Raw genomic sequence first — 12,820 nt, 5'->3', positions numbered from 1 at the left:
TATTTATTTCTATATATAATATATAAATATTTTATTTTAGGCAATTTCTTTGGTACCCTTTTAAAAGTGAAGGGTTCCATATCTTTTAATCGTGTTCTCTCCCCAATAAACTTTTTAAAATTTACGAATTAGTCTTTTGTATGGTAAAAAATGAACTAATGGGTACTATACCCTCTTATTTTCAATGGGTACCGGAGCCGAGCAATGTCCTTTATTTTAACTTTAAATATTTTTAAATACATTTTCCCCCCTCATTTTTCTTTAATTTATAATATTTATTTTTAACGAAGAGTGAAAGTGAATTTGCCCTTAGGTTTGGGGGAGAGTTAGTTGAATTACCTCTTGTCTGCACTCTGCACTGCAGATAGCTTCGGTGACTCCTCTCCTCATTGATCCTGTATTATTCGGAATCCATGGAAGCGGAAACGAGACGAATCAGAAGGTTCGGGAGGCACACGCGCGATGGCGACACTCTTCTCCCCCTTCATGCTTCCTCCTCCACCACTCATCACGTTTCTAACACCATTTCCTGCTGGTAACACTCTTTTTCTTCATCATTTTCATCCATGTCAATTACCACATTTTGTGCTAAACAATGAGTTAATTTGCAGGTATTGCGACTACAAAATCTCTTACTTCAACCAACCCCTTTTCCAATTTGGTCGCAGACATGCTAGGTTTTTGAGGGTCTGGTTTTCGATTGGGGTTGGTTTTGCCCTTTCTGCAATGCTCGGGGTTACTTTGGTAACAAATCTCTTTTGTTTTCGAGATTTTAATTTTTTTTAATTTTTTTTGGATTTTTTATATTAGATATTTTGTTTTTTTGGCTTTTGATTAACTTGTTTGATGCTCAGATTCTCCTTTGGGAGTTAGCCAGAGCGTTGCATCTCTGTGGCGGCGGTAATAAGCTTGGAAATGTTGCCAGGAACTTGCTATTTGGGTTGCCTCCTTCGGTTAGCAACCTATTTTTCCCTTTTTTCCAAATTTAGAGTAGTAAATATAAGAAAAATGAGTAAATAGTACAATTAGCCTCTAAAAGATACGTCATTGTAGGTCATATATGAAAATTACGCTTAGCCTGTGATCAAATTAGTTCTGAATGTATATGTCATCGGTCAAATTAGTCCTTTGAATAAATTATATGAGGAGTCGAGGACTGATTTGGCTGACAAAATACACATTTGAGTGTAATTTTTATGATAGGCGACTAGTATGTCTTATACTATGTATTAGACCAATTTAATTAGTTAGTCTGAGAAAAAACAAGTCAATAGCTAATTGACAATTCATGGAAAATGTGAATAATCTTAACTTTATCTTGCTCTTACGAACTTGCTAATTGCCTTTCTGCAGGTGTCTGGTTTCAGCTTATCACTTGCTGATGCTGGCTATATATGTATTTCTACAATCATTTCGGTTTTTGTGCATGAATTTGGTCATGCAGTTGCTGCCACTAGGTCAGTTATTGCTTTATTCGCCCTTCATTAAAATTGACTGATATCACTCTGGACTGCTAGATAAACCTTTCAGATCGTACTCAACTGTTGCTCGATCCTAATATGCAAGAAATTGTTGATGTTTAATTATTTTTGGTGACTGAATGTGTAAATTGACATGCCTGCTGCTTAATACCTCATCAAAGCATTCCTTTATCTAAAGCTGAATCAAACTCATGATGTAGATGAAAAAGTGAGGAAAACTTCATCTATTTTGTGCATTTGAATTGTAATATTTATTAAATCTAATAGAAGTAAATCAGTGCATGCAACATAGTTTTGAAAGAAAATTTAAGGAGTTTGAGAGGCTCTCTAATAATTATGCAGCAGTACAAATTGTTGGCATATTCCCCTATTCATACCAATATTTTGCAACTACCAAATCAGACTTGTGTTATGCCCATTACTTTGGGTGAGCCACAATAAACTACATACTTAGACCCCCAAGGCTTTCATAATTGGTGAATTATGTTCCTCCTTAACCCTGTTTTTGATTTATACAGCTGATCTCACCTAGTGGTATAATATTGTTGGTTGGTAAATTAAACTTTACCTCTCCAATCATAGTAACCAACTCATTAGAGCACGAGTAAGGAGGGTAGACCAGATGGAAATAGTTCAATAGTTAGAGGTAGAGAGAGATGAAGGAAAGTTTTAGGTCAAACCATATAGAAACATTTGGACTTAAATGGTCTGTAATAAGATATGATTAATGACAAGATATTATGGTGTTGTTTGATTATGTAGCTGATCTCACCTAGTAGTAAAAGATTGTCGGAAGAAAACTCACGAGCACGAGTAAGGAGGGTAGACTAGATGGAAAATAGTCTAAATGTCTAATAGTTAGAGGTAGAGAGAGCTGAAGGAAAATTTTGGGTCAAACCATTTAGAAAGATTTGGTTTTAAATGGTCTGCCAAATCATTGCATGTATGTTTAACGTTCCACCCCCCCCCCCCCCCCCAACAACACACAAACACAAAAAAGTTGCACCACAAAATCTTGCAGCTGTTTAGGTAAGCAGCTGCTAGAGTGCTAGTTTATGAACCAGAGGAACACATTACAGAGGCATTCAGGAAAAGTAGCTTTGTCAGTGTCATCTGTGAACCTTCAACTCCTGTTATGCTGTGCATTCAAATGAAATACTTCAAGTTAGAGCTTGGAGGAGGCCCTTGACGTCCAAAGGGAGCTAGCAAGAATAACAATGTTCCTTGTTTGGGGATGAGTTGAACTAAAATACAATTTGCACAAGATGCTGGAGTCTAGCCCAAATTCTACAATTGAATTTAGTCAACAGGCCTGAAAGAAAGTACTGTTCCCAGGCTTCTCTATCATGAATATTTTAGGAAAAATGAAATTTCCTAGAAATGGACATGCTCTTGAAAAAATAGAAGTTGCTAATGGTTTATGATGCAGTGATGAAAGATAATAAAGATGGGGAAGGAAATAGAAATGATTGATCCCCAACCCATAAACAAGACTCATTCCCAAATCTGACAAACCAAATGGAGTAAAGAAGAATTCCACGTGAGAATAATTTTCACTGAGTCACTTGATTTAGTTGCATTAACTGCTACCTTACATCCTCCACACTCACGCGTACACCCACGGTAAAAATAAAGGATCCTTTACAAGTACACAACCACCTTTTTATATGTTCTTAGATCTCGTTTCTACTCTCCATGAAAGATGTGGTCTAAGAATAATGCATCTATTATATGTTTTAGATTTTGAGGCTTCATGAATCGATTCTAGCTGCCCCGTAACGCTCTCAAACCTATTATAGTGTCAGTTGCAATTGCACCATCTGTTATTTACAAGTAAAGTAAGGGCATATCTCCTATGATAATTTCAGCAATAAAATTTTATTATTCTTTTATTTACTATGTGATTATGCAGATACCAAGAACCCCAAATTTAGTTTTGCTTGAAATGTCAAAAGCTAGATTCTCATGCTTTATGCTATTGCACCTTTTCAATGGAAAGCAGTGAGGGGATTCAAATAGAGTACATTGCCATCTTCATTGCAGTTCTACTTCCTGGAGCTCTGGTCGCCTTCAATTATGAATTGCTGCAAACTTTTCCACATTCGACCGCCCTTCGTGTGTATTCTGCGGGCATTTGGCACAATGCAGTTGTAAGTTGAATATAACATAGGATCCACTGACACTAGTTTCAAGATATATATGTTATGATTTTCAACAATCCTATCTCTGAACTAGATATCATTATCATGTAATCTTTCGTGTTAGATTTCATGGAAAAAAATTGATATTAGTATATATGCATCTTAGTCTCTTACACAAGGGAAATAAAGAGGGGAAACTCATTGAATAGCAATATCTAGGTGCCCTGGATTTACAAAGTTTATTATAATTATATTATCATGTGTACCTAGCTAGTAGCTATAACTATTTATAAGAATAGGATAGTTGTAGAGGTCTCTCATCCCCTGCGTGCACAAACCCAGTCTGGTGGTTGCTTCATGTTCCTTTGTTTCTTGACACCATCGCCAACCATATGTGCAGAGGGAAACTTATGTTCTATGAAGCCTGATACTGCAAAATTGCTCAGGCTTCGGCATTGTACTCGTGTCTGATACCGATATGCGTACAATACTCCTTGATACGTATCCCAGGAATATTTTAAAAGAAATTCATTTGTGATACTTTTGGGATACACCTTCAATTAGTAGTTGCTCATTCCTCTACAGAGACTTTTTACAGGCTTGTTGCTGTACAAATTGAATTACTTTGGCTTCAGCCTCTCATAACTTAGCTACATGTGCCCACACCACAACCATAGTTATATTAAATTGAAGTACAACCATAGTTTTGAACTGTTGGAAAATGGGAAATGTTTTAGACTTGGATTTGAGTAGGCGGGAGTATGCATCAACAAATGACAGGTAATAGGTATAACCGCTGCTGGATCTGGATTTAAGGGGAGCTGGCCAACACAAAGTCTGTACACAAGTTCTAAAGGGGAGGTATAGGATCTAGTGGAGGGATGTGAGGGTAATCCCTTTGCCAAAAAGCATGCAGTGCAAAAATCAGTAACATTTTTTAGGCATAGCTATATTACAAGAATGTAGAAGTTAGAACAATATGTAGAATACCTACATTGAAGTGACCTACTATAGAGTGCCATGTATTAAAAGAAAGAGGAGGGGATGGTGAAACAAAATTAACAGTGGGGATTTTTCCAAGAAAACTAGCATAAGCTGGATCAGATGAAGATAAAAGGTTTGGAAACCGATATTCACTGAGAACTTCTTGAGAATTCCGGAGAGGTCTTATTTTTCTCGATGCAAACTTCTTGAGCTAGAAGAAGTGATTCAATCTTGTCTACGGAGAGAGGCTAACTTTGCACTCATGGATGTCAAATTCACCAAGTTTTGTATTCAGAAGGTAATCCTTCCAGAACATCAACGACCTGTTCCTTGGTTGAAACTGGATTACCAATGGCACAAAGTGAGTTCAAATAGTCTTGGTTTTTAGCATGTATTTACCAATAGGGCGATTTGCAAGTGTAGTATTGCGCAATTTAGTTTGCAACTGCCTAGATATTGCCTCTGTTTGTGAGTGGAAATGACTGTGAAGCTTATTCCAGATTTAGGAAGCATGCCTACCCATCGTTTTGGTTAGACTTGGAATCAAAACGGAAGATTGCAACCAGAAAAGCAGAAGTGCATTTTTTTGTTCCCAAAGTAGAGGTTTCCTGAATCTCTCAGAGGAAGGTCATAGTTGAGGAGGAATTGATGGATTTACCATGAAAAGATGAAAACGATCACTAGTGATGACTGCTTTGGTATGGGAAAAGTAGTTTTCAGAACTAATAAGAAGTTAGGAGGAGGGACCAGGCTCTCAGGTCCTGGGTCATTTCTACTCTGTCATTTCATTTTTCTATCGCCTCCTGGAATTCACTTTTCCAGGAAGTTGTTTTTCAATGAGTATTCTCCTCTTTTTTCAATATATTGTTTCCATCCGTATATATGTTGTATCTATGCATATTTATGTGTATATTAATGTAATGTATGTATTTTTTAGTGTCAGACTTTTAAATGATCTAGATTCTGGATTGCTTATTGCATTTCTACTACTTCAACTTTTTCTAGTGTTGTGCAGCTTGTGGATTGGCATTGTTCCTCTTGCCCTTAGTCTTGTTTCCCTTTTACAGCAGTGGTCATGGTCCAATGGTATTTTTTCTAGGCCATTTTAGATTTATTATATTCTTTAGTTTGTGTTCACATCATCTTTCTTATTGCATGTGCAATGGCTATTTGTGAGGCAGGTTTTGGATGTGCCTACAACCTCACCTTTGTCTGGTTATTTAGCTCGTGGTGATGTTATTCTATCAGTGGATAATGTACCCATTACAAATGCACGAGAGTGGTTGGAGCTTAATACTTTGACATATAACATCCAGCTTAAGAATATAAATATTTCCCAGCACACTAGAGACTTTGGGGTTGTCAATAAAGGCTACTGTGTTCCTAGTTTCATGATGAAAGAGAGCAAAGTAACTGAATTGCCGAAAAACCAACATGTTTGCCCAAGTGAACTTACTGCCTTCTTAAAAGTTCTATGCTCTGCTAATATTACACTGGATAATGGTCAGACTGAAACTGATCTCTCAAACAGCAAATGGCCTGTGTACTGCTTAAATGCTAAAAATGTTGTCAAACTTAACAAGTGTGGTGATGACTGGGGGCTAGCTACAACAGAGGGAAGTGGCTGCACATGCTCTCAGGTAGATATTTATCTGAATGTTCATAATTGTTCTAATTGTTTCCTACTCTCTTGCCCTCACGTCGTACTCGCGCACTAAGATGCTATAGCTACTGAAAGTTCACTTGATATATTTTACAGGATGAGTTTTGCTTAGCTCCGGTTCAGGAGCCTGGAATGGTATGGGTTGAGATCGCATATTCAAGTCCTTATCATAGATGTTTGCATGAGCGAAACAGGTTTCCAGTTTCTGAAACTTCCGGCCTTAAGGAAACTGATTGTGGTGGTACTTTTATTTTTGTTGGTGATGTTATCTCAATGGCACATTCAATTCAGCTTACATCATATCATCCTCGCTGGGGAGTAGAAGTTGTTGCATATTTTCCACATTTACTGGAAAGGATTTTAATATGGACATTTCATGTTTCTCTAGCTCTGGCTCTTCTCAATGGATTACCAGTAAGTGATTAACATTTCTTTCTTGCTTATTTAAGGCATTGTCTTATATCAAGCATTGGTTCTGCATAGTGCATCATAATCATAAATTATCCATAAATATCGGCATGTGGCGTCATAGTTGTTGTCTTGCTGAGACAATTACTCCCAGATTGAGTGGCTGCGGTGTGGAGGATGTAGCATCCCTGATACCCCCAACATGCTCATGGCCTCTCTTAGTACTGACTATGTCTCTTTTATCCTTCAGTGGGCTTCTGAGATTTGATGCATCCTTGTTCTAAATTCATTGAACTATGCACTCAAGTTTCTCCCCTGGTTATTTGATTCCATCCTTACTCAAGTCTTGAGTATTGTGAACTTGTGGTTGACTGATGTCATGTTTCTTTGGACGAGCTATGATTCCTTTTACTTTTTTCTCTAGGGTCTTGCTCTTACCACCCCAAAACCTAAACCACCCAATTTTTTTAGGTATTGCTGAACTTCCAAAAATACCCTCCCCTTCCCCTTCCTCTCACAACACTCTCACTCTCACTCCTTTTCTGCTCCTGTCCTAGGCAGAACCACCGTCGCCGTCGTAGACGCCACTGTTGCTGTGAAATTGTCCAGATATTTACCATACGCTTAGGTTGGTTCATGTTTTCCAGAATTTATATACATAGCTTGCGGAAAGCATGTAATTTACATTCCGCAAACTAAATTACGGAAAATTGCGGCCTTCTCCTCTCCCCTATGTACTTTCAGGGGTATTTTTGGTGGCAAGAGCAACACCCTTTTATTTGTCTTCCTTTTACCCATTAAGGAAATATCCTACATTTTGTGCCTCCCGTTGATTTGGCAGTAGAAAAACCAGATATTCAAACACCACGATGTAGTCACGCACTGTGCCCCTTTGCGTCAACCAAGGAGTAAAGGTACACTTCTAAGAGAATCGTAAACCAAGGATGTTTGGGCTCCCAAGAAGTTTCAAGGTACACTTCTAAGAGAATTGTAAACCAAGGAGAAACCTCCCCCTCTCCATACAGTCAATGGTGTTCGCTGCACCTTGAAAAACTGTTCATCCTTTAACAGCCACCCTTGGGGGATCCTAAATCAAATGATGGCAGTTCAATCTATTTTGTTGCTAGGAAAAGATCCTCAATGAAACCCTTCAATGTTTCACCAATTTGGTCATCAATGTGAAAGCTGGATCACTGAGTTAATTGCGTCTTCTTATCCTCCAACGATGAAGGAGGTGTTTGATGCACATAGAACGGAATGCAATGTTCTCCTAGTCTTTGTCCATTATATCTTGTATAGTGGTCAGAGAGGAACTGCTTCTCCAATTTTGATTCAATTGAAATCACCTTATTGTCCAAGAGACACTCCCCATTCAACGCAAAAACCTGACCCTCCAACGGCTCCACCTGGTGCGTCACATTTATGTCTATTTGGCTAGTCGGACCAAAGTAATGATCCACTCAAACCAGAAAACTCAGAGAACAAACACATCAAAGGCCTGGTGGGAGGGGGTGTGACTCTTTCATTGTATTTATCTCCTCAATTTTCATTTTAACACATTAATAGACTGGTTTAGTTTGCTTTACTTCAAATTTGACATTTTTTATGATTTGGTTTGTTTATGCCCTACAATTTGCTTTTGTTGATGGTGTGGCAGACTGAAGCAGATGCTGAATGTTTGCAAATCTTTTTATGTATTACTTCTCAAATCGAAAGATTTTTTCTGTTTTGTTTGTTTCTTGTATTGTTGAATTTCCTCTATTAATGATGATATTATCAGGTGTATTTTCTGGATGGTGAATCTATTTTAGATGCAGCTCTATCCCACTTTACTTCGATAAGCCAAAGGAAGAGGAAGAAGGTTCTTAGACTATGCCTCCTTGGTGGGTTAGTTATTTTTATTATTTGCTTTTTCCGGGAACTCCTTTAGATATCATCATTTTCTTGTATTTTCAAACGAGTATGGGAATATTTAACTCCTTGAACACAGTTTTGTATACATGTTAGCACAGCACAGAACGAAACACAAATTTTGTTATGCATATTTAAAGTATAACAGGGATAAAAAGAACTACATTTTTGCTCCATTAAAACGGTGAATAAAAGAGAACATAACATACTATTAAAAATGCATTGTTTCTACATATTACCCTAAGTTAGTTATTGAAGCATCTAATACTATTAATCCATACTAATACTATATGGCAATAGCGACCTTATTAGTTGATTGTTTAATAGCATCTTGACATTTTCAATTAGGTCCGAAGTTAATATTAGGTTTCTAGCCATGTATTTTCAAGATACATTCATATGTAACCAACCTGCTATGTAACAGCCTTTTAGGATAAACCCTGCTATATAGCAAGCCACCGTAATTGGTAATATAGCACGCAACACTGAATACTGAATTCCAATAGCACAAATCTTAATTCAATCTGGTAAATTTAATATGTGTTATGTTGGGTGTACATACTTGTTACCAAATTAGGCTGCCCACTAGGGTGGACCTTTTATTATTTTGGTCCACCAGAACAACAAGGGCATATTAGACTTTGCACTAGAGATATGTTAGGATTTACCCCTTCTTCTTCCTTCTTTCTAATCTCTCTCACCTGGTACCTCTCTGCCTCACCTCCTCCCTGCCGCCCTTCAAACCCACAATCTTCAACCACTAGTCAGCCTCTGTGTGACCAACCCATCCTCCAACTTTAGTTGCAACCACTTGGGTTCCAAAGTTTCGAACTGGGTTCAATAGCTTCACAAGCAGGTTTGAACTCCGAATCTCCAAACTAGTCGCAAAACCCCAAATGTGAATCACACCTCATCCTTGCGCTGTCGCGACCACAACCATGACTTCACCTTGTAACCACACCCCATCAAATCACATATTTTTCTGCGTTTCAACTAAAGAAGATTCAGTCTATCTTCTCTCTTGTTTGTTTATGGGTATTTAAGGTCAAGATCAAGCAATCTCTGGCGGGGATAGGTGTTAAGGTCAAGATCTATTGGATTCAGGTATGGGACTCGCTCGATCCACAAAAGAGGACTCAATCGGGGACTCGCAGGTTGGTTCTAGAGAAAAAACTCATTAACCCCATTAACTAAAAATGTGTTCTTTCTCAACAAAACAAGAAAGAAAGATTGAAAAGGCAAGAATTTTGATGGCAAATGTTTTTCCTTTTTTGCTCGCATGCCAATTTGATTTCAAATACCCATTTCATTTTCCTGCATCAAGAACTTATTTTTCCATTGGCCCACAAACCAAAACCCCCTGTTTCCTCCTCCCTTCCTCCACCAAATGCTTCCCCTCCGCCTGAGCGACGTCATTCGATTCATCATTGTTTGTTGCGCTTGTCCCCTCCTCTGCATTTGCATCCACTACTTTTCGACCGAGTCAGTGTCAAAGATGGAGCGAGTTTCCCTATTTTTGGAAACAGAGACTCGGTGGTTCTGTCCTATGACCCTTCTCTTGTCCACATTGCCATTGTTGTTGGGATTTGAACCACCGTTGTAGCATCAACGACGGTGAGAGAGATAATGCTAGGCTGGGTAGTCATTGACATTGCCTTTCCAGAAGCAGGGATAAGAAGAGGGTTGGCTTAGGGGTTGTCAGTTTACACTTATGCCCTTTTATCATTCATCCAACAATGTTTAATTCTAGTGCACTGGCGGACAAAAAAAAGTCTCACTCTAGTGGGCACCCCAAATTAGTGCAAGTCTGAATATAAGGTTGAAAATTATGACGAGTCAATTTCGGTGGGCAGAAGCAACTTCCCTTAACTTTTGTGGTTATCCACCATGATTTTGGCTTCACCATTGTTTTTCACCGTATAATCCAAATATATACTTAATTGCTTACATTTAGTTAAGTTAAAGATAATTTGTTTTTGTAGCAAATTAGTAAAAGAGAGATGTCTGTAAAGATGTGGCACTTTTCAGAAAGTTATGTTTGATTTGATTCTCATAGTCGATGTGAAAGTTGTGTTGGTGGGTGATCTATAAGTACCTCTTAGAGGCATGTCTTATCCTGGGATGGTAACCAGAGCACTCACCCAAGCTGCTTCTATCACAAAAATTAATAAAACATTGGGATTACAAAATAAGGCAAAACTAGTCGAACAAATAATGAATTTGGGTGTGAAAGTAAAGGGTATGTTGATTTTTTTTTACTAAGGTATTTGAGGAACTAAAATGTTTCAAAGAATTTTTTTATTGACACTCAAAATTCGTGGACGTTGAGAGATAGGAGGAATACCTATCCTCGAAGGAGGATACCTATCTAAAAAAAACGAGATAAGAGGAATAGGAGCAAGTGACAAGTGAAATATATGATGGGTGATGTGATAGGAAAGAAAAATAGAAAGAGAAAGTGAGTGAAAATTAGATAGACAAGAAAATCCATGTGAATATATAAAAGTTGAATTTTGTAAAAAAAGAATATTATGCAAATTGCTATTTTGAAGTGTGTAAAAAATGATGTATGCCTAAGGAGGAGGATGAATTTTTTTACTAGAAATCTTCTATCACTTGAGCTATCATGAGTTTAATGTATTACGTGTGTTAAATATAAGAAAAAAGAGTCTTGCACGTTTTGATTTAGTCTTGTAAAAAACTAGTTTGCTTTGGATATATGCAAAAAAAAAAGGTTTTGATTTGGACAACGTAGGCTTCATCTAACTTCGAACATAAGTTTTTATTCTGTTGCTAGAAATTGGACAATTGATAATGTATCTCCTAACTATTTTTTGTCCATATACAATAGAATAAAAGTTCGATTGCTACATTACTAGTAGGACATGAGGTTACCAACGTGATCAGATTAATGTATACATCCATGTATAAAATATCATACAAGTTTTTATCTAGTCATGTTATATCATTATCATTAAATTACATACCACACATAATCTGTTTCTAATCAGACCAATTTTTTTTGTTGCTTATGCCTATACATATATACACATGAAAATGACTTGAGCTTCCATGCTTTGTTGACAACAAACTAACTACTTTCATGACCTGGACACCATGAATCATTTTGTCGAGCTATATTTGAGGTTTCCTTTCCGAGTGCTTATCTTAGTTGGTTTGATTTTTATATATATTAAGAGAAAATACTTTGTTTTCAATACAAGACCAGTTTTATTAGTATTTCTTAAGATTGTTTGCTTCTGCAGTAATGTCTTTAATGGAATGTAATTCTAAACTTCTTTGGAAAGTGCATATAGGAGAAGCAAAATGATTTGTTTTTTTTTTTTTTGAGGTTTCAATGGGTAGTTATATACATCCAATATTTTCTTCACATGCAGCACAGATGAATCTAAAGACAATCCTATTTGAATAAAGGATATTCATATTATGGTTGGGTTAATTCTTTGTACAGAGTTTTTTTGTCATAATACTCAAACATAAGATCTTACTTAAGAGAAATCAGTTATGTACGACTTGAACTAGCCATACCGTAATTATGATAAATCTAATCTTAGTGTTTGACAAGTACCATTCCAACTCACAATATTATCTGTTCATCAAATCATTTGTTGTGCATGTGAGATATTGTTAAGAAGTTGTTTATAATCAAATCAAACCAAACTAATTTAAATAAAAATTAAATATAACTGATTAGTTTGGATTTTATTTGTTTCATAATAAAATTGAGATATTTTATTTCATATGTTCAAATTGAGCAAATCAATCCCAAGCATTTAGTGACCAACGGTTGTCGGGTAGGTAATTTGCAATAAAGCTGCAAGGACACATGGAGTTAGGCATAACTTCCAGGGCTGGCCCAACTATAGTACCCATATGTAAAAGGACTATTTCCATTCTTGAATCCTCAAAAAAGTAATTGACAAGAAATCCTTACAGATATTTTTAATTACTATTATTCTAAAAATAAAAAATAATTTATTAATTAACTTATTTTTCTTTCAAAAATATACCATTGTACTCTGACTTTCTCTCTCAATTTATAATAATACTTATATTTCATAACTTAAGTTTTCCTATCCTATTATTTTTTTTATTAAAAGTCATATATTTTATTATTTAATATTGTAAGTCACCAAAATTATCAGAAAACATAATGATTACTAAGGTGTTCATGGACTAACCAACGATAGTTGGTTTAATTGATACATATG

At 36.6% G+C, this 12,820-nt stretch overlaps 1 protein-coding gene across 1 annotated transcript; it reads left to right on the top strand.

The window, feature by feature from the left end:
- The first annotated feature begins 305 nt into the window (after positions 1-305).
- LOC130711547 (membrane-bound transcription factor site-2 protease homolog) lies at positions 306-8,770 on the top strand. The gene is made up of 9 exons (XM_057561219.1): positions 306-535; positions 612-744; positions 855-953; positions 1,354-1,457; positions 3,484-3,631; positions 5,612-5,692; positions 5,788-6,246; positions 6,366-6,683; positions 8,458-8,770. Exons 1-9 carry the CDS (start codon positions 414-416, stop codon positions 8,605-8,607), a joined length of 1,614 nt encoding a protein of 537 aa, XP_057417202.1. The 5' UTR covers positions 306-413; the 3' UTR covers positions 8,608-8,770.
- The last annotated feature ends 4,050 nt before the right edge of the window (positions 8,771-12,820 follow it).

Source organism: Lotus japonicus, chromosome 4, assembly GCF_012489685.1.
Source record: "Lotus japonicus ecotype B-129 chromosome 4, LjGifu_v1.2".
Classification (NCBI taxonomy): domain Eukaryota; kingdom Viridiplantae; phylum Streptophyta; class Magnoliopsida; order Fabales; family Fabaceae; genus Lotus; species Lotus japonicus.
This window is presented reverse-complemented; position numbering and strand designations above follow the sequence as displayed.